This window comes from Sciurus carolinensis, chromosome 2 (assembly GCF_902686445.1).
Source record: "Sciurus carolinensis chromosome 2, mSciCar1.2, whole genome shotgun sequence".
NCBI lineage: Eukaryota > Metazoa > Chordata > Mammalia > Rodentia > Sciuridae > Sciurus > Sciurus carolinensis.
This window is the reverse complement of record NC_062214.1, coordinates 112,532,031-112,558,311: the sequence shown is the minus strand read 5'-3', so window position 1 is coordinate 112,558,311 and position 26,281 is coordinate 112,532,031. Positions and strand designations below refer to the sequence as shown.

The 26,281-nt window shown below is 35.0% G+C and overlaps 1 protein-coding gene across 4 annotated transcripts in view; it reads right to left on the bottom strand.

The window, feature by feature from the left end:
* Fsip1 (fibrous sheath interacting protein 1) overlaps positions 1-23,107 on the bottom strand; it is a 203,852-nt gene extending 180,745 nt beyond the window's left edge. For 3 of the 4 annotated variants that reach the window (XM_047539946.1, XM_047539950.1, XM_047539947.1), the window contains exons 1-5: positions 22,957-23,107; positions 17,088-17,214; positions 11,963-12,146; positions 8,290-8,444; positions 4,870-4,963 (exon numbers count right to left, since the gene is read on the bottom strand). In XM_047539946.1, the coding sequence (XP_047395902.1) occupies positions 4,870-4,963; positions 8,290-8,444; positions 11,963-12,146; positions 17,088-17,213 (559 nt within the window). In that variant the 5' untranslated portion in view covers position 17,214; positions 22,957-23,107. Of the gene's footprint in view, positions 1-4,869; positions 4,964-8,289; positions 8,445-11,962; positions 12,147-12,664; positions 12,753-17,087; positions 17,217-22,956 lie in introns of those variants that run through there. The other variant, XM_047539949.1, reaches the window with a different exon arrangement.
* Between the last annotated feature and the right edge of the window lie 3,174 nt (positions 23,108-26,281).

Below are 26,281 nucleotides of genomic sequence, written 5' to 3'. Positions count from 1 at the left end.
AATGTTTTCCCTGATAAGTGGATGATGATATATAATGGGGGTGGGGGGCGGGGAGTGAGAGAAGAATGGAGGAACTTTAGATAATGTAGAAGGAAATGAGGGAGTGGGTATGAAAAATCATGGAATGAGACAGACATCATTACCCTATGTACATGTATATTACATGAATGATATGAATCTACATCATGTACAGCCATAGAAACGAAATGATGTACCCCATTTGTGTACAATGAATCAAAATGCAGTCTGTAAAAAAATAAATAAATAAGAATTAATTAAATTTTAAAAAGAAGCAAAAAGGCAAATAAAACAAAATTTGAAATGGAATAAAAAATAAATCTTAAAAATAATCACAAAAATCCATTGTTGTGGGTATAGGAAAACAATATTCAGATACAATGTTGGTAGAAGTAAATTGGTTTCAGTAAGGCAATATGGATAGAAAATCTTTTAATTAAAAGTCAAACCCCTTTGACTAAGTAATTTCTCTTGTGGGAATTTATTTGAAGGTATATTTACTTTATTACCCTACTTAAGTTACCACAAACACAGTGGCTGAAAACAACAGAAATGTATTCTCTTACAATTCTAGAGACCAGAAATCCAAAATCGAGGTGTCACCTGCGTTGTATTGCCACTCAAGACTCCAGGGGAGACTGCATTCCTTGCCTCTGTCAGCTTCTGGTGTTTGCCAGCATGCCTGGAAAGCAGCCTTGGGGCTGCTACACGCTAATCTCTGCCTCCATCTTTGCAGTGCATTTCCTCCTGTGTGTCTCCTTTCCCACACCTCTTGCTTTAAGTATTCTTATGGCATTTGGGGCCATGTCAACATTCTCAGAGTATCTTCTTAACTCAAGATCCTTAATCACAACTACAAAGATCCTTTTTCCAAATGAGGTAACATTCACAGTTTCTAGGGATTTTACATGAATATCTCTTGGGGGTGGGGAGGCACCATTTCAGTCAACTACAGACAGTAATAATTACAAGAATTACTCAAGGAGATCATTGTAGCTATTGTGTAATTGAAAGAACTAAAAAATGAAGGAAATAATCTAAATGTTCAACAGGAGGGTATGAGTTAAACAAATGATGACACACATACACATTAAATTGACACAGCCATTTAAAATAATGCTGATAGAAATTGTTCGTTTTCTGTTTACATAAAAATCACCCAAAATTTCATGTCATTTGGTAATAATTATTGCAAGTAAGATGTACTGATAAATGCTAAAATTAGTAGGCAAAAGTCTAAAGAGAAACTAGATATTTGCATAGCCTTAAAGTAGCTCCCCCAAGATATTTATTAATTGCAAAAGGAAACCTTACAGTGGAGAAATCCAGCAGGCCAGGCACTTAAAGTATGATTAGAGTTAACATGATCAATAATATATCATCATTATGAATCCCAAGTGTGACTGAAGACACATAATTTCTGAGCTACACCTACTAAAAATGAATAATTTTCATCTAATCATGAGAAAATATCACCCAAACCAAAATTCAAGGATATTTTATGAAAATAACTAACCAGTACTCTCCAAAAGGGTCACAAAAGACAAGGAAAGACTGAAGTTCCACATATTGGAGGAGACTAGGAGACATGATACCTAAATACAATATGGAATCCTGGTTTGGATATTAGAAAATAGGAAGAACATCAGGGAGAAAGCTGATACATTTTTTAGAAGTTTACTGTTTAATTAATAGTATTATAGAAATATTGATTTCTTAGTTCTGATCATAGAACTATGGTAATGCAAAATGTTAACATTAGGGGAAGCTTAGGCAAGGGTATATAAGAACTCTATTTGGTATGCAACTATTATATAAGTTTAAAATTATTTCAAAATAAAAAATAAAAAACAAAGCTTGATAGCATAAAACAATGACCATCTAACCATGCTCATACTTCTGTGGGTTAGGAATTTGAAGTCTACAGCAGATTATTTCTGAGGAAAGGGACCTTGACAGGCAAGATCCTCCATTTGGTTGAAGATATCTGGTGCAGCTCAATTGGAGCCATCTGTCTTGCCTTGGTAATTTTCTGTGTTTTCTGGGTCTGAAATGTCCACAGTTGCTTTTTTTTTTTTTTTTTTTTGTACCAGGGATTGAACTCAGGGATGCTTAACCACAGAGCAACATCCCTAGTCCTTTTTATGTTTTATTTTAAGACAGTGTCTCACTAAGTTGCTTAGGGCCTCACTAAGTTGCTGAGACTGGCTTTGAATTTTTGATCCTCCTGCCTCAGCCAACGGAGCTGCTGGGATTATAGGCAAGAGCTACCATGCCCGGCCCACAGTTGCTTCTTAATTTGAAACTCTAGTGCCTGCACTGAGATAGTTAGGACATCTGGTTAACCAGTTCTCTAAGGCTGCTGTAACAGATTCTACAGGCTAGGTGACTGAAAACAATATAAATTTACTCTCTAGATATCTAATATCAAGACCAGAGAATTTCCTTCCTTGCATTTTTACCAGTTTATGTGACTCCCAACTATCCTTAGCATTCCTTGGCTTGTAGTTACTTAACTCCAGTCTCTGCCTCAATCTATTTTTTTAAATATTTTTGTTAGTTGTTAATGAACCTTTATTTATTTCTTTGTATGCAGTGCTGAGAATCAAACCCAGTGCCTCACACCTACTAGGCAAGTACTCTACCACTGAGCCACAATCCCAGGCCCTGCCTCCATCTTTACATGGCTTTCTTCCCTGAATCTTTGTGTCTCCATAATTCTGTGCCCTCTCCTATGCTTATTTTATAAAAAGAAGGGACATCAGTCACTGGATTTAGGTCACATCCTACTCCATTATGACCTCATCTTAATTAATTACATCTGTAAAGACCCTATTTCCAAATAAAATTACATTCTGCAATTCCAGGTAGTCATAAATTTGAGGGGAACACTAATAAAATCACTCTAGCCAGGAACTGGCCAGCATTATTTTCTCTGCCTAGCCTTTCTACATGGCCCATCTGGGCTTTCTCACAGCACAGCAGCCTTAGGGTGGTTTGACCTCTTACATGATGATGGGCTTTCATCTGCATGAGCCAAGAAAAGAAGCAGAAATTGCCAGTCTTCCTAAAGGCGAGGCCTATAAATGACATAGTAATGCTCTGGCTATAATATATCAAAGTTATTCCAGGCTAGCCTATACTGAAAAGGGAGGGAGAAACAGATTTCATCTCTTAATGAGGAGCAGAAGGAAAGTACATAGAGGGAAGGCACTGAGGGCAGCCATCTTGGAAAAAAGCTACCACACAGATTCTTAGTAACAGCCAAATGGGCTCATGAGATACAAATTAGTGGAGAAATGTTTGAAAAATACCATATATCCAATTTTATCCCATTTTTATTCTTAAATAGGTAGGTAGGTAGGTAGGTAGGTGGATGGATGGATGGATAGATAGATAATTTACACTAAACATGTCTCCAAAGAAAAAAATAAAATAAATTATTATTAGTGATTATTTCTGCATATTGACAATTTAGGTAATAGCAATTTTTTTCTTTCTGTTTACCAATATTTTCTAAGACAAATTACCCATATTACTTCTGTAACAAATTAGAAGAAGCCAGGCTGGGGAGATAGCTCAGTTGGCAGAGTGCTTGCATTGTAAGCACAAGTCCCTGGGTTTGATCCCCAGCACCACAAAAAAAAAAAAAAAAAAAAAATTAGAAGAAGCAGAAAGTAAATAATCTAGGATTTTAATATAGAGAAGCTAATTTTTTATACAAATGGCAAGGTAAATTTCAATAAGGTCACTCCACCTATGGATCTAAGAAGTCAAAATTTTGAAAGGTTCATTTTTTTTAAGTCCTTCATTATAGAAGGAGCAACCCAGATGAAATATCCATCTTCTTAAGGAGAAACATTTTGGTACACCATAAACTCAGATCCCTCAAGCCCGAGCAGCTTCATAGCTGTCAGTACTGGTCCAGAAAGGAACAAACCTGAAGGAACATTATTCACAGCAAAGATCCACTATTTCTCCACTAAAAGTTAAACTGCTACAGTAGCCTGAATCAGGTTCTTGGGATTCTACAATGTTAGTTAGACATTCACTTTACAAAGACAAATAGATCCCAGTATTCTGAGAGACTCAGGACACTACTCAGAACTGTTCCACCCACACAGAACTCAAAGACCACCCATGGGATATATTTTAAAGGATTCCAAAAGTAGCCAAGCAAAACATCACCTGCTTCCACTCCCTGAAAAGTTTCACCATTATCTAAGCAGGTTGAAGGATATATGACTATATCATATTTCCATTTGAAAAGAATATTCACGAATACACATATACACAAAGGGGGTAAGTAGAAATATATGTGGAGAACTAATTGGTTAGTCTGAAAAACTAGAATTATAAGAGAACAGGAAATAGGGTAAATCAGAAATAGATTTTTATGAAAGGGGTTACATAGGCCCAAGTGACACCTGGTGAGAGGATCCTAGGCAGTTAGAGAAATGTCAGCATAAAATATCCTCTAGAGGAATCTATCAGGGACAGAAAAAGTATGGGCAAAGACATAGCAGCCTATTTCCCAATTTTCCCATGCCCTGTTAAGATACAAACACTTAAAGACAGTGAAATATACCTAAGCTCAGAGGAATTTCATATCATATTTCCTCTAAAGAGGAGTCAAATACACAAAGAAAAGGGAAAAAAAAATTTTTTTTTTTTTTTGCGGTGCTGGGGATTGAACCCAGGGTTCTGTGCTTTCGAGGCGAGCACTCTTCCAACTGAGCTATCTCCCCAGCCCCAAGGGGAAATTTTGGATCAGGAATTTAACTTTAATCCAAATCATGTATGAATCTGAGAAAAAAAAAACAAGGATGAATGCCATCTCCCTCTACTCACCAACAGTTTCTTCGGATGCAGCAGTCAGAGATAAGAATTTCTTCGTATTTACCATCTCCTCATTACTTTGCAAATCTTCACTATTTTTTGTAGACTAATGAAATAAAAATTAAAGTTTAAACACAAGGAAAGAAGGTAGCTATATTCATTGAATTTTTTTATTACAGCATAGTTGTCAGTCATATACATACAAACAAGAATCCTCATGTCATTATATATTCCTTTAAGTAGGAAATTTGGTAATATTTCCTATTTCCACAAAATTCTGTCAATAGATAGTTCCAGGTGGAGTTGAAATACATGTCTATCAATATATGATAATCACTTTGCTTAAAATATCTTAAGATTCTGTTAGATATTTTTGTAACTAATGAGTAACCTAAAGGTATACATCAAATTGGAATTTCAGACATTTCAAGTATGCTAGTGTGTTTCAATTTATAATTCTTATTTCAAAGGAAATAAAAACTTACTTTGAGTTTCAATAGGAAAAAGTGATAAGCTAACCTTTTTACTAAGATTTATGGAAAACATTTCTCTAATTTAAAACACTGCATTTGGGTTGCTTTCTTTCCATTTCAGTAGTCTTCCTGGGATCTCTGTAAAAATGTATTCACAATTATTTCCTTCTTTTTTTTTTTATTGTAAACAAATGGGATACATGTTGTTTCTCTATTTGTACATGGCATAAATTCCTTCTTAATTCATAATGCTGCCTAAGAAATTTCCTCTGAAGTCTTTAGATTATAAAGAATGATTTTATCAAAAACAACCAATCTGTTATCACAAGGTTCCTTACCTTACAGTGACTCTACTTTAAGGGGAAAAATACAAATAAGAGTCAATGGTCCTATACCAAGTCAGTACCAACATCTGGTCAGCCTCAACCCCTTAATACTACAGAAATAAGAAGCCCAAGAAGGCCAAGGTTAATCAAGCACCAGAAATTTGTTGAGTCAAAAGCAAATTGAGCAGGGTACACTCCTCAAGTACTTTACAGCTTCCTGAAGAGATTTGACCAACGCATGAAACACTGAACTCCCAACTTGTTTGTCATAAATGTTACTCAAGTAATAAAGCTAACTAACCAGGGGATTCATTTTTTTTTTATTGCATGAATGCAAGATTGTTTTATTACCAAGCAATCAATTGATGCAAAACAACACATAAGTAAAAATGAAACTCACATGATCACCTCAAGACACAAAAATGTATTTGAAAAAATTCACTGTTTTTTAATCTACAAACACTAACAAAGAAAGAATAGAAGATGATTTTTGTCAGTGTTTAAAGCATTTACAAAATTTAAAACCTGCATAACATTTGATAGTGTTTATCCTATCAAAAAGGACAGTGAAAGACTGATTTATTTGTCCTATAATCAGGAACAAGACAAATATGTATGCTTGTCGCTCTGTTCAAATAGTTTTAGAGTTTCTAAGTCTGGAATATCAAAGTTGTAAAAAATGAAAACAATCTGTAAATACTATAAAATCATCCCCATTTTCAGGTGAAACAATCTCATATATATAAAATCATAAAAAATGCTAAACTTAATGAACAAATTCACCAAGTTTTCAGGATACATGTTCAGTATAAATAATTATATATCTATTAACTTAAAATGAGCTGTCCATAAATAAATTCACACAAGCAATTCCACTTATGGTACAATGGACAATAAAATATTTAGAAATAAACTTGAAAGATGTCTATAATGCAAATTGTAAGAAATAGTTAAATTAAAGAAGATCTATATAATGAATGGCATCCCATGTTCATGATTATGCTTCACAAATTTATCTATAGATTCAATGAAATTCTTATCAAAATTTCAGCTTTGTTGTCACAAATTGCAAGGCCAAAATTAAAATGCATATGGAAATGCAAGGGACTTAACTATTTAAAAATCTTGACAAATAACAGTTGGAATATTCAAACTTTCCAGTTTCAAAGCTTACTATAAAGCTACAGCAATAGAAATTTGTGTTATATTTAAGTGTAAGTTTTTTTTATTGTAAACAAATGGGATACATGTTGTTTCTCTGTTTGTACATGGAGTCAAGGCATACCATTTGTGTAATCACAAATTTACATAGGGTAATGTTTGATTCATTATTTTTTTCCTTCCCCCCACCCCTCCCACCTCTCTTTTCCCTCTATACAGTCCTTCCTTCCTCCATTCTTGCCACCCTCCTTAACCCTAACCCTAAACCTAACCCTAACCCTAACACTAACCCCTCCCACCCCCCATTATATATCCTTATCTGCTTATCAGCGAGATCACTTGTCCTTTGGTTTTTTGAGATTGGCTTATCTCACTTACCATGATATTCTCCAATTTCATCCATTTGCCTGCAAATGCCATAATTTTATCATTCTTCATGGCTGAGTAATATTCCATTGCATATATATGCCACAGTTTCTTTATCCATTCATCAACTGAAGGGCATCTAGGTTGGTTCCACAATCTGGCTATGGTGAATTGAGCAGCTATGAACATTGATGTGGCTGTATCTCTGTAGTATGCTGATTTTAAGCCCTTTGGGTATAGGCCAAGGAGTGGGATAGCTGGGTCAAATGGTGGTTCCATTCCAAGCTTTCTGAGGAATCTCCATACTGCTTTCCAGAGTGGCTGCACTAATTTGCAACCTCACCAGCAATGTATGAGTGTACCTTTTTCCACACATCCTCGCCAACACCTATTGTTGCTTGTGTTCTTGATAATCACCATTCTAATTGGGGTGAGATGGAATCTTAGGGTAGTTTTGATTTGCATTTCTCTTATTACTAGAGATGTTGAACATTTTTTCATAAATCTGTTGATTGCTTGTACATCTTCTTCTGTGAAGTGTCTGTTCATTTCCTTAGCCCATTTGTTGATTGGATTATTTGTATTCTTGGTGTAGAGTTTTTTGAGTTCTTTATAGATTCTGGAAATTAGCGCTCTATCTGAAGTATGATTGGCAAAGATATTCTCCCACTCTGTAGGCTCTCTCTTCGCATTACTGAGAGTTTCCTTTGCTGAGAGAAAGCTCATCTGGGATTCAATTTTTGTGTATATTCTATTTATCTCCAAAATGTAAGCTCACTGAAGAAAAAGCAGGCATACTTTCTTGATGAAAGTAGTCACCACATACCTCCCTATTCCAGAGATGGAGGAGCCCTAACCTGACACTGGTAAGAGAGGTCACTGTGCCTGTCCATGGGTCAATGAGCATGCTAGCACAATGCCCAAAGTCTGGTTCCAGGAAAATGCCACCCCTGTAACCATCACACACACACATATACATGCTATGTCACCGCCTCCACAAAATAACAAAGGCAGAACACATTAACATCACCACACTCCATGCTTTTCTTACTCATCTTAGAGGAAATTGTTTCTTACAAATTCACATAAAGTTATATGATTCTTACCTTAAGTTCTTCCCATAGCTTTATTCTCATTTCTAGACCTTGCTTCTTAATTTCTTTTTCTCTGTATTGTTTCTTTGCCAATATTTTATCAAGTCTGTTCATCTTGTGAATAGCATCTTGAAGTTGAGAGTCTATTTGTTTTAATTTGGTTTCATCTATATTATGTTGAAAGTGGGAAAGTTTGAAGTTTAATAAATCCATAAAATTTTGTTGTTTTTAATCTTTGTTCTTTGATTCAACAAATATTTATAAATGATGGTAGTAACTACTGTATTGGTGTCATGAAACTAACTTGATTTGCAAGGTGCCTTCATGTGTATTTTTTTCTATATAATTATCTAACAACCCTGTGAAATAGTCATTTGTCTCTATTTACACTTGAGATGCCTGAACCTTTTCAAAGAGCTAATAATTTATGGCACTGAAGTCATAAGTGGTTCTCTTATTGTTTTAAATCCCCAATTTTTCTCCTTCCTTCTTCTGTACCTTCCCTATCCATGATTAACCAACAGTAAATGAGGAATAAGACATATCCTAAAACTGCTATCCCTATCCTAAAACTGCTGCAGACTCCAAACTCTTTCTCCAGAAAGAGAAGACACATACACAAAGAGCTAGAATAAAAAATAGTATATCATAAGCAACACAAAGTTAAAATGTACAGAAGAAACAAACTCCAATAAATACCCAATGTAGGCAGACAATTTTCTCCACAATCCTCCCATTATTCTAATTTCTTAAAGCATTTAAAAATGCCCTTGACTGCCAAGGATAGTGGCACACACTTGTAATCCCAGCAGTTCAGGAGGCCAAGGCAGAAAGATCACAAGTTCAAGGCCAGCCTCAGCAATTTAGCGAGGCCCTAAGCAACTTAGCAAGATACTATCTCAAAATAAAAAATAAAAAGGACTGAGGTTATTGCTCCCCCAGTTAAGCATCCCTGTGTTCCATCCCTGGTACCAAAAAAAGAAAAATTACTCTTGAACTTCCATCATTCAAGTTTTAACTTAGAATTACTGATAATGATGGCAGCTTATAGAGTGACCTGTAGCACATTGCTAAGTGCTTTGTTTACATGCATTACTCATTTAACCCTCACCTTTACCCTGTGAACAGACATAGTCACTGCCTTCCTTTTAAAAATTGGTACTGAGGTTAATCTGTATCCGAGTTATATACATGTCCAAGGTAATATAACTAGTAAATGACAGTCAGTTCCACCCACATCTGTCTGACTCCAACTCTTAGCTACCAAGAAATACACCCTCCGTGAAATCTGATGAAATGAGATTGCTCATTATGGCAATGAGCATAAATGTTCAAATATTAAGTCTCAGTCATCCCAGGTCAACTCACTTTAAATGTCATATTATGCTAAATAAGGCCAAATTCAGCAACTTTTGAAAATCCAAAGAGACCAGTGACGTGTCGCTATACCATATACTACTTCCTCTTTAAGGAAAAAAGAGGAAGATATTTCTAGAGGAAGGAAGCTTATTTAAAAAGAATATTAAGCTTATCAATAAAGAGGATCCTCAAATCTTATTGCTTTTGTTCTTCAAATGCAATACCCCCTAGTTCTAATCCCCAACTACCAATCCTAGCATTCTCAGGCTCCACCTAAGTAGTCTATACATCAGGCATTTTAAAATAATTCACACAGTACTAAAAATATATTTTTTAAAATATCATGTAGACTGATCCAATAGCTAATCTCAACTACAGTATCTTATTTCCTGACAACTGTAATCCTGAGTCACCTGCCCTAACTTTAAGAGCTCATCTCATCCCAAACATATTCTAAATCAGCAGTACTCAGACTTTTTTCTCACAGTCCTCTTTACCACCTCAATATTACTGAGAGCCCAAAGTAGTGTTCCTGTATGCAGGTTGTATCTTTTCATAATTACCATCTTAGAAAGCAGAACCAAAAATTATTGTAAAGTATTTATTAATTCATTTTGATTTATTAATTCATTTTAAATAATAAACATAGTATTATTAATTACATGTTGTATAACTATCATGTTATATCATAATTATACATCATGATATAATTATAATTATAGTCTCCCAAAATATTAGAAGACTAGCATTATTTTCAACTTTTAATATCTGGATTAATAGAAAACAGCTGGATTCTCGCATCTGCTTCTACAATCTATTGTAATTTTATATTTTGATTGAAGTACATGATGAAAATCTGGCCTCACAAAGATATGTAGTTGGGAAAAGAGGAGAAATTTAGTAATCTTTCAGATAACTATCTTATTTTTCTTTGGTACTGTACCAAAACTTGTCAGGGATAGTTCTTAAAAGTTAATTGTGTGTGAAACTTTTAACCATATCAATGAGCTTTCTGAGTTTGTTTCGCTTAAAATCCATGGCTCTGTCTTTCATGTTGAATGAATCTTTAACCTGCATTGGTCATTTGGAAAACAGTGACTAACAGAATCTTGTTCACATTCAAAATATGAACATATTTCATTATACAACATTCAAAAATCACATTTGTTAATATTACCACCTATTTTATCATTAAAGTCTAAGTATTGATAAGTTATTGAATGACATTCACAAGTTTTCCAAAATTCTAATTTTCACTTGAATGACTAAATTTTATCACTAGTAGCAAATACTGTAGTAGTTTTCCTTGAAGTACAAGACTTGCTTCATCTTTAAAAGAAAAAACAAGTTTGCCAAATGCCCAAGTCTGGATGATAGCAGTTTGCCTGTTAGTTGTTCTTTCAAGTAAAAATGGTGTTCCATTAAAAAGTGGGCAAACTTAGCTCAGCTCAAGTTATCACACAACTTCTTCAACACAACCTTCCCACTTTGGAATACACAGAATTCTTTTATGTCTACTTCTCATTTTGCCACACAGGATATTAAGATGATGTATCCTGAGTCAAGATATAATAATATTAATATTTTCTACTGCTTCATCAAGGGTATCCTTGAGTGACACTAGCTATTTATTTTTCTTGCCAGTGCTGGTTGTAAAGAACACAATGATTCTAGTACAGTTTGGTGCTACTGTTTAAATTATGCTAAGGCACCAGAAGTTTTCCCACCATTACTTTTCTACTATCAATGCAAACATCCATACAATGAATAAAACGGCAAACTCTCAGTACAATTATGAAAATTGTGTTTATTTTGCAGAGTCCCAAAAGGTCTGCCCAGGGCTCTGCAGATCATATTTCAGAACTACTCTTCTAATTCAGTCTGTCCAGAATTAATTCAATACCATGGAAAAAATGGTACATTTAAAATCAAAATGTACCATTTTTACCAAAATGTTATGAATTTTGAGTAGACATTTACAAATTATAGAATATATTTTATTGTGCAATTTTAGTAATCAAAATGATCCATAAATCATTCTGTGTAAGATCCAAATATAACCACTACATGTTTAACATAAACTGAGCATAACAATTTTATTAAATATATTTTATTTTATTTTTAAATATTATAGTTTTAAATACATTTAAATATATTTTAAATATATATTCTTGTAAGTAAAAACTGTTGATAATTCTCTTACAAAAAGTATGTCTCCTTATCTTTCAGTTTATAGTTTCTACTTAGTTGATGAACACATATATAATCCTAATATTTTAAATAAAACATCATGGTTATCATTAGCCAATCATTGTGATTATCCTACCTGAACGTTCAGGGATCATCTGATGTTGAACCAAGTCTAGACCTTCAACTGGTCCCTGTTTGGCCAGTTTTATTTTCTCAGAGTAGTTTGCCACTTTATCATCATTATTATATCTTCCTTCCTCTGTATTACTGCTTTCTGAGTGGTCCTCCTTACCAGAATTCAATTTGCTTACAGTATCAACCTAAAAATAATTTTTTAAAAAAACAGTTTCCAAAAATAATGTATTTCCTCTGACTGGACTAAAGGACATTGAAATAAGATAATTTATGTTCCTAAAATATGACATTTCCAAATATTTTAACACTAAAGGAAGAATACGTAGAGACACATTTAAATATATGCACTGGCATTAAATTATCTAAAAATATAACAAATTTTAATTAAATGTAAATTAACTACACAAATTTAATAACATTTATACCAAATATGTACCACTCTTCAGCAATCTGGAGAATAATGGAGAAGAGTCAAAATCAGTCCTGAAGTGAACTATATCAGTCAGGTTCTGGAGATGATGCATGATGAGTCCTACCCTTTGAGCTCACATGAAAGTGGGCAAAGTTCTGGAGCCTGTGCTCTCCAATACCACAGTAAGTTTCCACTATCAAATGAATGAAAAGTGGCTAATCTGAATAGAGATGTGCTTCTAATGAGAATCTTATCAGCAGAATACTGTGCTTTGGTTATTTATTTTTATACCATTCATATTTTTTCCACTTCATCTTGGTTTCCCTTTACATTTTAGCAAAGTTCATTCTGCAAACACCAGTTTGGCACAGTTGTTTTCCTGAGAGAAAACAAGAAAAGACATCCATGAGGGGTCAGGAGAAAAGAGATCATAGTGCTTTGAAGCAACAGCAGTGAACAGAGCCCAAGAAAGTTGAGGTCTCAGGGAGACAGGGTCAGCCACTTCTCAAGGAAATACCTTTCCTTTCCCAATGAAAGATGGTCTCCCTTATCCCTTCTGGCCTCAACTGTGGGAGGATTTGTGTTCTCTCTGTACCCACATGCTCAGTGCTCCACTACTGCAATGCATATCTCCAGGACAGAAAATGGGTGGTACTGAGAATTAAAGTGCTAGGACAGCAGTTCACTGGGTAAGCATCTTTGCCTGACATGAGACATAAACCTAGCAGGACTGAGTTGTCAGTGTACAATAATCACTGCCAACATTTATTGAGGAATTGCTATCAACCATGTCCAGTGCTAAGTACTTTACATACACTGTGCCATTCACTACTCACAATGACCCTATGCTGTAGGTGCTAGTACCCCACTTAAACACAGGAGAAAACAGATCCAGTAGAGAATGAAACTAGTAAATACCCAATTCATAAATGAGTATTAAGGCAAAAGGAAGAATCAAAGGTCATGAGAAAAAGCCAGACACTGTCAAGAACAGGTAGACTTAAAAAAAAAAAAAAACTATAAAGAACTTCCAGAAATAAAAGCACTTTATTAAATTTTTAAATTTAATGGGTAGATTGAAAAACAGACTTGATGTAGTTAAGAAATAATTTAAAAACCAAAAAGTATATATTAAAAATTAATCAGAATGAAGCACAGAAAGATAAATGATTAGAAAATATTAAAAAGAAAAGAGACCAAAAAGGATAGAAGGGTAAGGCTCAATGGACATTTAATATGACTTCTAGAATGACAAAATATATAGGGAAAGTTTGAAATGTGAATATTTAAAACTTCAAAGTAATTTAACATTTGAAACATGGCTTGGAATTTTCCAAATCCTTAAAAAAAGTTCTAGTCTCTGGAAGGAAAAACCATATATACCCATACCTAGGTGAGTAACAATGGACACCAACCACAAAGAGAAAAACTTTAAAGCAACCAAATAAAATTAAGCCGGACAACCCCATAGCAGAGTGAATATATTAGGTTTACAAAAGGCTTCTCTGACCACAACAGAATCACAAGCCAAATGCATGATAGCTTCAAAGTACTTTGTGGAAAAAAATGGTTAATCTGGAAAATGAAGACATTTACAAAAGCAGATTTAGTGTTTGCCACACACGGGTTCTCAAAGAAAGATTACTAAAGGATACATAGGTAGACAGACTGATCAGTAAAAAGAAAGACAGATATTACAAGATGAAAAAGATTAGAGAGAGAGGAATTATTTTCAGAAAGCAAGGGTAAAAAAAAACAGGAAACATATAAGCAAACTGAAACTAATGCATCCAAATATTAATGATGAAAATAATATCCATAGAGAATAACAATTACATGTAAACTGGAAAGAGTGACAAGGTTAACATCTAAGGTCTCTGCATTTTTTAGGAAGAAAGGGATATTGGTACACTTTAGATTTGTTAGTTCAGTACACATGTTAAAATTTTAAAGAAAGAATAGGAATAAATATAATTTTCAAATCAGTAAATTTAAGCAGAGAAAAATAATCAATCTAATAAAATGCAAGAAAAAAACAAGATTCTAGAAATGAATTCAAATATATTATTTAAACATTTATTTTATATATTAGTTAAGATGAAAAAATGTACATTTTACCCACTAGTTTAAAAGAAGAGACGTTCACCAATTGAATAAGATAAACAAAATCCAACTTAAAACATAAAGAACAGAAGGTTAAAAATGATTTGAAACTGCTATATCAATATCTAACAATTAAATATTCTATATAAAAAAGTAAATGACCTATACTTCACGACATTAAAATTAATTAAAAATGGATCATAGGCTTAAATGCAAACAAACTATAAAACTTTCAGAAAAAAAAAAAAAAAAACAAGAGAAAACCCTTTTGAATTAGACAGAGTTTTGAGATACAACACCAAAATCACAATCGCAAAAGAAAAAACTTGGTAAAGTGTTCTTAAATTTTAAAATGTTTGTGCTCCAAAAGACACAGTTGAAAGAATGAAAAGTCAAATCATTGACTGAAATAAAATATTGTCAGATATCTGACAACAGACTCTATTTAGAACATATAAAGAGCTCTCAAAAGTCAACAAAAAGAAAATACAGTTTGAACAATTCAGCAAAAAATGTGAATGGACACTTTCCAAAAGAGATGCATGAATTTCAAATAAGCGCATGAAACATGAATTCTATTCATCACTAGAAAAATTCAAGTTAAACTACAATGAGATTCTACTATATGTCTGTTAGAATAGTTTTAAAGAAAACTGATTATACCAACTTCTGACAAGGATGCAGAGCAACAGGTACTCGCATACAGGGTTGGTAGGAACAGAAAAGTTACAGTTATCATCCAGTCCAGCCATCTCACTCCTAGGTATTTACTCAAGAGAAATAAAAACTTATTTACCTGCAAAATGATATTATATACAAATATATACAATAAATTTATTCATAATCACTAAAAACTGGATTTAATCCAAATGTTCCTCAGCTAGGAAATGAATAAACAAACTGTGGTACACTCAGCAATGAAAAAAAATTAACTTTGATACATGCAACTAAGTGGATGCATCTCAAAAGCAGTATGTATGGTAAGAGATAAAACTAAGACTATATAACTCTATTTATATGACCCTCTAGAAGAAAAACTACAGGAACAGAATAGATGAATAATTTTCAGAAATTAAGGCTGAGAGGTAATTATTTAACAAAGGAGTAGAATAAGGGTATTTTTTGAGGAGTTATAGAACTGTTCTATATCTTGATTGTGATGATGGTTATATGCCAAATCTCACAAAATTATATACCAAAAAGTGAATTCTACTGTATGTAAAATTTTTAATTAAAAATAGAAGTTAATAAGAGATAAAATGAGACACAATGTTAAAAGGATTTTTAAAAATCATAAAGCTAGAAATTGTCCCCCAAATTAATATATACATTCAAAATAATTTCAATCAAAACCCCAACAGGATTTTTCAGAACTTAGAAAGCTGATCTAATATATATCTAGAAGAACAAAAAGTCAAAGATAACTAAGAAATTCCTGAAAAAATAAGATAGGGCAAACCACTCTATCAGATGTTAGTAATTATTACAAAGCTACAAGAGTTAACACATCATATAGTAATAATACAAGATTAGATAAAACAAAAACAGAGAGCTCAGGTAGAAATTGTATTTTACAAAATAACTTGAAGCAAGGGTTCTGGAAGCATGTTAGGATCATCTGCTTAGATGTACCCGACCAAGGTATAAAGCAAAAATGAAGTAGAAACCATCTAAACTCCTGACAGGAAGCGGGTAAAATATATCAAAGGTGGTCTTCTCTCCATGTCCAGACACCAGTTTTGTGGTTCTGAGGAGTTTATGGCAATGCTAGAAGCAGTAGCAGTAAGTTTTCTGATCTCTGGATTGCAGCCATAATGGTGTGACCTGGGAACCAATAATCCAGGGGAAGCCTTCTCCCTGGACTACCTTTCCTGCTGGCCTTCAGTTGGCCTTTGAGAAATTGGATTCTTGCAGTCAAACCTTTTCTTCTAGAAATACTTAAGAGTGCTATTTCTTACACTAAATCATGATAGACCAAAAATTCTTAAGAATGCCGTAACACAAAGTCTAGTCCATAAATCAATGACAACAAAAAAATAATATGGATTCATTAACTTGCAAAGATTTTTTTTCACCATAAATTTCAATTTTTTTCTCTACAACCTTAAAAGGAATAAATTATGCCACATCAGACATGAGAAAACTGATTCTTTTTAAAAATAAAGTTTAGATATTTTTATTAAAAAGACAGCCTACAGGAAAAAGAAGAAAGAAAAGAAAGTTATGATCAGGTAATATACCTACCAAACACAGACTATATGGCCCCAAGCCATTTTTTTTTAATACTGAATCATTTTCATAGTAAATGTTGATGGGTACATATTAGATATTGGAATACAAATTTTCCTTATTAAGGGAAAAAAGTCAACACTTTTTAAAAAGTTAACAAACTTCAACAAAGTACAATGTGAACAACTAAACCACATTCCAAAATAAAGGAGGGAAGAAAGAAGAAAGGAGTCAGAGTACTTTCATATTAAACTATCTCAAGTAAAATCTAAGAAATCTGTGAATGCTTCCTGAACATATCCTCTAACAAGGAAATTTAAGGGAGAATGTTAACATTTCTATAGTTGCTGATGTTGAAAGAAGGAATTCAGCAGAAAATCACCTTGAAGGAGCCTGGTTCTGGTGAGAGCACCTCCAGAGAAGCATTTGAACTTCTGCTCCCAGGACGTGTTCTTGAATTTGAGGCTGGTTTTGAAATTCCATCTAAGTTTCCCTTTATAATATCCATTCTAAAACAAAGAAAAAAATGAAAATCAAGTAACTTGGATAATCAAATGTTTTCATTAGTTAATGTTTATATCTGATTATTCAGTCTTTAAGTATTATGTTACTATCAAAGTCACACTTACAGGTTCCCAATTTCATCAAAAGTCATCTGTGTACATGAATTTTTAAATCTGCCATTGTAAGTACAAAACTGTTCCAGATGTTAGATACTGAAAGTAGCTATAACAAAATGCACAAGTGAATGCCACCTCTCTGGCTCCTGTGGCCACAAGAAAACATTTATCATGACCTTGACCTTCCTTAAGGGAAAACTCAGAACAATCACAGGACAAACTTCTCTCAACAAGATCCACTTCTTAATGTTATTTTCTGAGGGATGGTGTTACTGGGGAGTGAATCCTTGGCCTTGCAAATGCTTAGGCAAGGGCTCTACAATGAATTGCTTTTCCAGTCCTTTTTACTTTTTATTTTGAGACAGGGTCTCTCTAATTGCCCAGGTGGGTCTCTCTAATTGCCCAGGTTGGTCTCCAACTTGTGGTCCTCCTGCCTCAGCATCCTGAGTAGCAGGAATTACAGCCATGCCACCATGCCTCACTCATCTTTCTTTTAAATCTTTTTTATTTTTAAATAGACACAATACCTTTATTATATTTACTTATATTTAATGTGGTACTGAGGATTGAACCTAGTGCCTCACGCATGCTAGGCAAGCGCTCTACCACTGAACCACAATCCCAGTTCCCCACACATCTCAATGGTGTTCTAAGACTTCCCTACTATCTTCTGGTTTTGCCTTTTTTATTCTACACTTTCCCATTCCAAGTCAGCTTCAGCCTGGGCTTCCCTCTCACCTCCAATTTCTCTTCTCCTTGATGCCACATTTTCAAAGAGCACCAATCTCTAAGGCACTGCTCTCAGTTGATCAGCCTTCCCCTTCTAAAACCCATGATTCTATTTCTGCCCTCTGACACAACAGAACAAAACCTACTTCCTTTACTAAAGGACAAACTTTCATACCTGACTGCACTTTGCCAATCTCCTTAACTATTTTTCACATGACATCCATAGACCTCTCACCACCTGGGATGTTCTATTTCCAGTGCTGTTTTCTTTTAAAGCAGGGTGGTTTAAGCTAAAGGAAGAACATTGGCACGGCAGGCACATGATCCTTCTAGATTCACTCAGTGAGATTGGGGTAACATGCATGCATGGAAGAAACAGGGAGAATTCCAGTTTTTTTCTTTTCAATACCTAGCCTTAAATGCTTATAATTATGTATTAAACCATCACTCTTAACAGAACAAAGCAGTGTAACAATGTCCTTTCTTACCCTACAGAATGACTTGCCTTTCTGTTTGTGAACCATAGAAGCAGAAACCAGAGAAGCTTTAGACATAAGAGAAAAAGCACAAACATTACCCACCTAAAGCTCCTCTTAGGAACACAGAGGGATAATGTGGCTTGGCCACCAACCATTCAATGTGCCAAAGCTGATATTTAAGAGACAAGTAGATCAACTCTTCCCATCTCAGCAAACGAAAAAGGCATTGATCTCAACATTATTCACACTCTGCAAAAGGGTTTGGGCTCACTCAGGAAGGCACTGACATTATTATTGTGGGATGATGGATCACCCTGGCCCATCACATCACACCAAAAAGCATAAGTCACCAAAAGGCCAAATGTCTTGAAAATGCCCTAAGCAGCCTGTCAAGGAAGACTTATTGCAGCTTACAGAGGAAGCAATGAGATGGAAGCATGTGCAGAGCTGATATAATACACGTCAATAAGGGGAGAGGCACAGAGAACCATCAATGATATGGAGCAGCTAACAGGCTCCAGAAACCTTTTGATTTGCTTTAGAAAGAAGTCTGTTTTATTATGTTTTCTCCTGAAAATAATAAATTAAATACAGTTCACAGGAAAGATGGGGGTATAACTGGCAGATTATCTTTCAAATTGGACCTGGAAAAAGTATGGACAAAGAGCAAGGAAATCAGATCTTACAGATATATTTAAGTGAGGGGCCTTGGGTTGTGGTTTAGTGGTACAGCACTTGCCTAGAATGTGTGAGGCACTTGGTTCAATTCTCAGCACGACATAAAAATAATAAATGAATAAAATAAAGGTCCATCAACATCTAAAAATATGTATATAAATAAATGTTTTAAAAATGAAAATGAAAAGTAAAGCACTGTACAAAAAAGTAATAAAATCATATGCAAATTGTTATTGATTAATCAAATAGTGTGTCCTAATTAACAAAGTATGTGTGAGGAGGTGTGTACAAAAGGAGGAGCTAGTATAAAAAAAATCTACCCTATCCTAAGGGAAATCAAAGAGAATATTGAAAAATTGATAAAGCCAAGCAATAATCAAATAAATGTAATATTTTAGAGTTCAAGATGAAGCCTCTGAGGAATGCTCTTTTTACCTTCCCTTGTAAACATTGTAGAACAGTTTGATATGTTTTACTATATTACTTTAACAAAAGTTTTGGTTTTAAAACAAATAAATAATATGAAATCTTCAAGGGATTGGAAAGAAACACAAAAATAATCTGCATAACTATGGAATTACCTACCAAGCATAAAACAAAAGCATAATTCAAAAAGAAAGAGACGAATGAATTTGATTACATAATATTTTATGCTCTAGAGTCTCAAAAATAAAAAGAATTCTAAATGAAATTGAAAGGTACTTGAGAAACTAGGGAAAATCCAGGCAACACAGATGATATAAAAAAGATAAAGAAATTTAAAGAGCTCTTACCAAGCAATAATAAAAAAGAAACATTCTAACAGAAAACAAAGGAAAGGAGGGAGGAAGGGAGAAAGAGATAAAATGTCAATCGCCTTTGCTTTAAAAAAAATCTGACTTCTCTACAAGAATATACAGAAAGAGATGTAAGATGATCACACTTCAAAGAAATCAGTGATGGGTTCTGGCTCGGTGGATATTCTTATGTCTTTTTTTACCTGTACTCATTTGTATTTTCTGCTTTTCTATTAAGTATGTCCTGAGTTCATAATTAAAGAATTTATTTATTGTAGGAACATTTCCAGAATTTACTAAAAAATATTCAAAAATAAATAAAAAGCACCCAACATCCCATGACCCTGAACTAATCACTGTTGGTACAATACTTTTCTATATTTCCTGTCTTTTTCAACAAAATTGACTCACATATCTCACTTAACATTACATGATAAGTATTTTCTTATGACATTAAAATATTTCAAAAATTGAATATTATTTGTTTCATGATATTCAATTAGATAGATGACCAGATTCTAAGTTCAAATCACTACTAATACCTGCCAACTTCTTATAACATTCATTGCAAACAAGATTAAACTTTTTTCATACAGGGTTGTGAGAAATGCAACTTCCATGGATGATTTAAAACCAATTTAAAACCATATGGTACCTGTAATTTGATATTTTTGGATGAATGAAAGAACATGAGTCCTCATTTACTTAATAATTATGAATAGCAAGCCTATAAAAAGTGAAGTTAATTTATTTTCCTTACTTTTATGTCTAAAAATTATCCATAGTCAATTATTTTTGCTTTTTATTTTTGCTTATTATATAAAAAATGCTAGCCTATGAAAGACAAATAATGCAGAAGAATGTAAATGTTTTCAAAGACAAAATTCCCCTTACCCCAATGACCAATGTTAATAGACTTTTATGTGTTTTTTTTTTAATTTCAGACATATGCAAACTTTATATCCTTTATACCAACCTCCTCCTCACCAACACAAACATACACACAAATGATGTGGTTCATTGCAACTTGCTTTTTTACACTTAGCAATGCATTCTAGAGATTTTTCTACATTACCTTTATAGATGTACTTCAGGCTTTCAAACAACAGCATAATACTCCATTGTATAGATGTAGCTGTTAATCAGCTAAAATATGTTGTATCTAGAATATCTACTATTGAAAGCAATTTTAAAACATACTTAAAAATGGATCATACACCAAAAGAAAAAACTAAAACTATAGAATGTCTAGAAAATATGCATGACTGTGGTTAGGTGAAGATTTCTTGGATACAACATCAAAAGCAAGAATCAAAGGGAAAATAATGATAAATTGGAATGCATCAAAATTTGAAAGTTGTGTTCTTCAAAAGATATTGTTAAGAAAAGGAAAACAAAACTCCAAGACTGGGAGAAAATATTTGCAAAACACATCCAATAAAGAACTTGGATCCAGAACATATAAAGAAGCATCAAGAAACAGTAAGAAAACAAAAGATTTGGACAGACATATCATGCAAGAAGTACAAATGGCAAATTAGCACATGAAAGATGTTCAACATCATCAGTTCTCTGAAAATTTCTAATTAAAACCAAAATGAGATTCCATAACACACCTCTTTGAGTGGTAAAATTAATTTAAAAAAAAACTTACAATGCCAAGTTTTGACAAAGTTGGGGACCAATCAGAAATCATACATTGCTAGAGACAATGTAAAATGGCAGAGTCACTTTGCAAAACTGTTTGTCAGTTTCTTAAAAAACATACACTTCCCTACATATTTACCCAAGAAAGGGCAATTTATATTCACATAAAACCTGTAAGTGAATATTCATAGTAGCTTCATTAAAGATTGTCAAACAATTGAAGACAGTTCAAATACCCGTCAACTAGTGGTGAATAAACAAACTGCGGTACATCTACACAAGGGAATACTACTCAGCAATAAAAGGGAACAAGTAACTAATAGAACACAGATGAGTATCCACTGCTTTAGGCTCATGTAAAAGAAGCCAGATTCAGAAGACAACACATGTTTGCTTACACCAGTAAGACCCTCTGGAATCGGCAAAATCTATGGACAGAAAATTGTTCACAGGTTAGAGGGGAATGGAGAAGGGGTTAACTACAAAGAGTACTAGGAGAAATCTAGAAGATTTGGGAAGGGATGATGAAATTGTTCTGTATCTGTATGTGTCAAAATTCCTAGAAATGTACATTAAAAAGGTGAATTCTACCGAAGGTAAATGATACCTCAATTTTAAGTTACTGTCCTTTTATCAATCTTTAGTTATGCTCATTCACAAGATAAATTACAATTGCTGCACCAAAGACCACCTGTGTTTCAATTTTGGTAGTCTGCCAAATTGTGCTCCTTTAAAAAAAAAATTGTGTCAAATTACACTACCACCAACAAAGTATGTATGATAAGATGAATAAGTTTCTCCACATTGGCTTGGTGCCAATCTGATTTTCGTCAGTCTTTCTATCTTTGCCAATCCGATAGGTGTCCAAAGATATTTGTGAGTTTGATTTACATTCCTTCAATTACGAGAAAAGTTGAGTCTCTAGTCAAATGTTTACTGGCCTTTTTTTTAATTTTCATTTTTTCTATGAAATGTCTATTCGCATCCTTTACCATTTACAATCTAGTTTAAACGACTGATTCGTTCCAGCTCTTTATTGGCTACATGGCGTGGGAGTCCTAACGCTCGGGACTTTGCAGCCGGGTCCCAGAAATATTCAACAAAACACTCAGCGGAACATCAGCCCTAGGCGTTCACGCCCGCGGGTCCCCACCTCCCCCGGCTGGGCCCACCCCACAGCCCTCCCCGCTTTCTCATTGGTCCTGCCTGCTGTTCCTAACAACCAGTCTGGGTCACTCAGCCTGATACGACTCAGCCCCGCCCCGCTCGTTTGCTCGTAGAGTGGCCAACGAGTTCCGCCAGTGGTCTGTGTCGTCCCTCACCTTCTTGGCGGGAACGCAGAGCTAACCGCCAGTCGTTAAAGCACCGACTCGCTCAAAAGCGCGCCGCTGACCCTCAGCATCACCCACTTCTCCCTAAAAGGGAGGGGTGTTTCCCGCCACCGTTGCCTCTGGAGGTGAAGATGTGACCTGTTCAAAACCCTCCTGCCTCGGGGAAACTGTTCCCCTGGCAACCAAAAGCACGACGCTCCCAGTCTCGCGATAGGAGAAAAGGGGCGTACCATCCGGAAATAGGTCGTAGGGGTCGGAGCGGCGAGAAAGACTGCTACAAACCCTCACCGGTGAAGGGCTGGGTCCGCCCTGCTGTCTTCTGTCTTTGCAGCCGACTTTGTGATTAGGGAATCGTTTGTTCAAATTTAGGTTGGATTCAGAAGGAGATTTCCGGTGCTTATCGGACTCTGGGTCCCTGTTACTGGTTTCTTGCAGGCTAGCTACCCTTTCTGATCTAGTTTCCTCCTCCATGAAATGAGGGTGATAATTTTTCCCGCCTCACAAGACCTGTGCAGCTGGAAGAGATCATAACGTGAAATTTGGGGTGCTGTGTAAATTTTTCAAGATATTAGTTTTGCACAGAATTGGGCTATAGTCCAGAAAGGATAATAATTGCTATTTGCACCTTCTTTTATTTGTAATTTCTCTAATCTTCAGTTCATTAAGACTAATTTCCCTGGATCCCGAAACGGATTTTTCTCATCCCCAGTTGCATCAAATTTCTGCTGCATTCCACTCTCCAGTCTGGACAGTGCTTTACAATTTACAAACAATTCTCACATTCATGGCGCCTTTGTCATTATTTTAAGTAGGTAGAATGTGTCCTCCTACCCCGCCCCCCCCCCCCCCCCCGTCTTACTTAGTGGAGCAAATACGCATAGGTTAAGTGACTTGCCCAAAGAACACAGCTATAATCTAGTGCAGTGCTAGCTTTCTGATGTAAATGCAATCCACACACTGCTGAACTTGTATTTGTATCTCCAGTCCAGACTTCTCCCCTGACCTCGAGATTCCTTTATCTGTGTATTTGACATTTCTGCTTGGATGTGTAAGAACCATCTCAAACTTAAAAAGTAAAAAAATCAAACTACTTCCCCTCTACAACCCCTGTCTATCTCAGTAAACAATAATTCCATCCTGCCAGGTTCAGACCAAGAACTTTGGAGTCATCCTCAATTCCTTGTCCTTTGATACACTACAATTTGTTATAAATTCTTTCAGGTCTACGTTTAACATATATCCAGAATCCAAGCACTTTTCATACCTTCAATGTTTCCATTCAGGTCCATACTCCCATCATCGCTCATTCAGATTTTTGCAGTAATCTAACTGGAGTGAGGTTTTTTGGTGATGGTGATGGCTTTTTGTTGTTGTTCAAGGGGACTCGAGCCCTTAGTCTACTTTCAATACAGCAGCCTGAATCATACTTTCAAAAACTGTCAAACCATGTTACTCCTCTGCTTTGATCTCTTTGTCGTGGCTCCTCATTTCACTTAGAGTCCTTACAATGCCCAGGAGTCCTAAATGATCAGACTGTTACTCACTACCCTCAGTGCTTCTATTCAGGAATTTCGCCCCACCATTACTCAGGAAGTTCAAATTTTTCTAAGTCCCAAATTTTTAAAAAGTTGAAAAATCAAGAAAATGGGTAGTATTCTAATTCTCATGAGAATTAAACTTTAGCAGCCAACATACAGATGTTACTTAGGAGATTCACTGAAATCAAGTGGGAAGCAAGAGCCGAAATGCTTGACACTGAATCAGAGGTGAGGTCAACATTTCCAGGAACCAGGACAGGAGCATGTGGGAGAAGTATGATCACAATCTAATCTGTCAGTCTTACTTGTAGCTAATGCCATGTTATAAACTGGTTCTTTCTGCTGCTGGCAGTGAATCATTCTTGCAAATAAAATAAATATTAATAAATTGATATACTTACATTATACTTTATACAAATTCTTTGAGCAGTGTTGAAGAAATGACTTTGGGATTTAAAGCAAGCCCTTAAATTAGCAATTTCCAATCCATGATTCTAAGCAGGGTTGTTAACCTTGCTTATAGATTTGTATGTGAAAGAAAATGAAGGAGGGAGGATAGCTTAGTGGTAAAGTGCTTGCCTAGCGTGCATGAGGCCCTAGGATGGATTTCTGGTACCCTCCCTTGCAAAAAAAGAAAGAAAGAAAAGTGAAGCAACTAATGTTAAGACATTCTAAAGGGGGATCTGGAGATTTTGAGAGGATTACACTCACATCTGCTAAAGGTCAAAGCACAGAATGTTCTAACAGACTTGGATAAACAACTAAGGCAGTATTCACTGGCCTTCAACATCTCTCAACTGGGAGTACCCTCCTTAACTTGCCAATCAGAATGGGTTTGCAATTTAGGATTTCTGCCCAGTCAACAACTGCCTCCAAAAACTACTCTTTGTGAAAATGTCCTATGAAATACTTCTCTTGTGCTTGCCTGAGGGCTGTCCTGATTAGGTTTACCCAAACTGCAGTTCTTTGTTTCCCTCAACAATGCTATTTCCTTTCACCTCTGTATCAACATTCTTTAGTTAATAGTTATATTGTTCAAATACTTACCCAATGATGTTCCCTGTTTTTTCCAACATTTGACTATTTACCACAGATAACAATTCTTATAAACACTTATAAATTTAGGAGTTCTTATTTCTAAAACAAATGTTCAGATAGTCATAATAATGAGTAAAGAATATGAAGAAAGTTGGAAATAGTCTAGTAATAATTTACAGGGCTGGAGGCATAGCTCAGTGGTGGAAACTGTGCTTAGCATGTGTAAGACCCTGAGTTCAATCCCCATCATGAAGAAGAGGAAGGAGGAGAAGGAGAAGAGGAAAAGGAAGAAGGAGGAGAAGATCCTGTTTCTACATCCCAAAGATTAATATCTGTCAGGAACTTGGAAATACACACACACACACACACACACACACACACACACACCAGCTTATTACTTCTACCTGTAATACAGTTTCCCAGCTATTCATGTGACTGGCTTCCTCTTTCCTCAGATATCTGCTTCCTTAAGAGGGTTTTTCCTACCTACCCTATATAAAATAATAATCTCCAACACCACATTCCCTACCCTCTGTCCCCTCAATCCTATTTTGTTAGTCAGCTTTCCATTACTGTGATAAAATACCTAAGATAATCAACTTATAAGAAAGAAAAGTTTTATTTTGGCTCATGGTTTCAGAGATTTCTGTCCAATGATCACTCAGTCCTGTTGCTTTGGGCTTGTGGTGGCACAGTACATCATGATAGCACATGACAAAGGAAGGTTGTCCATTTCATGG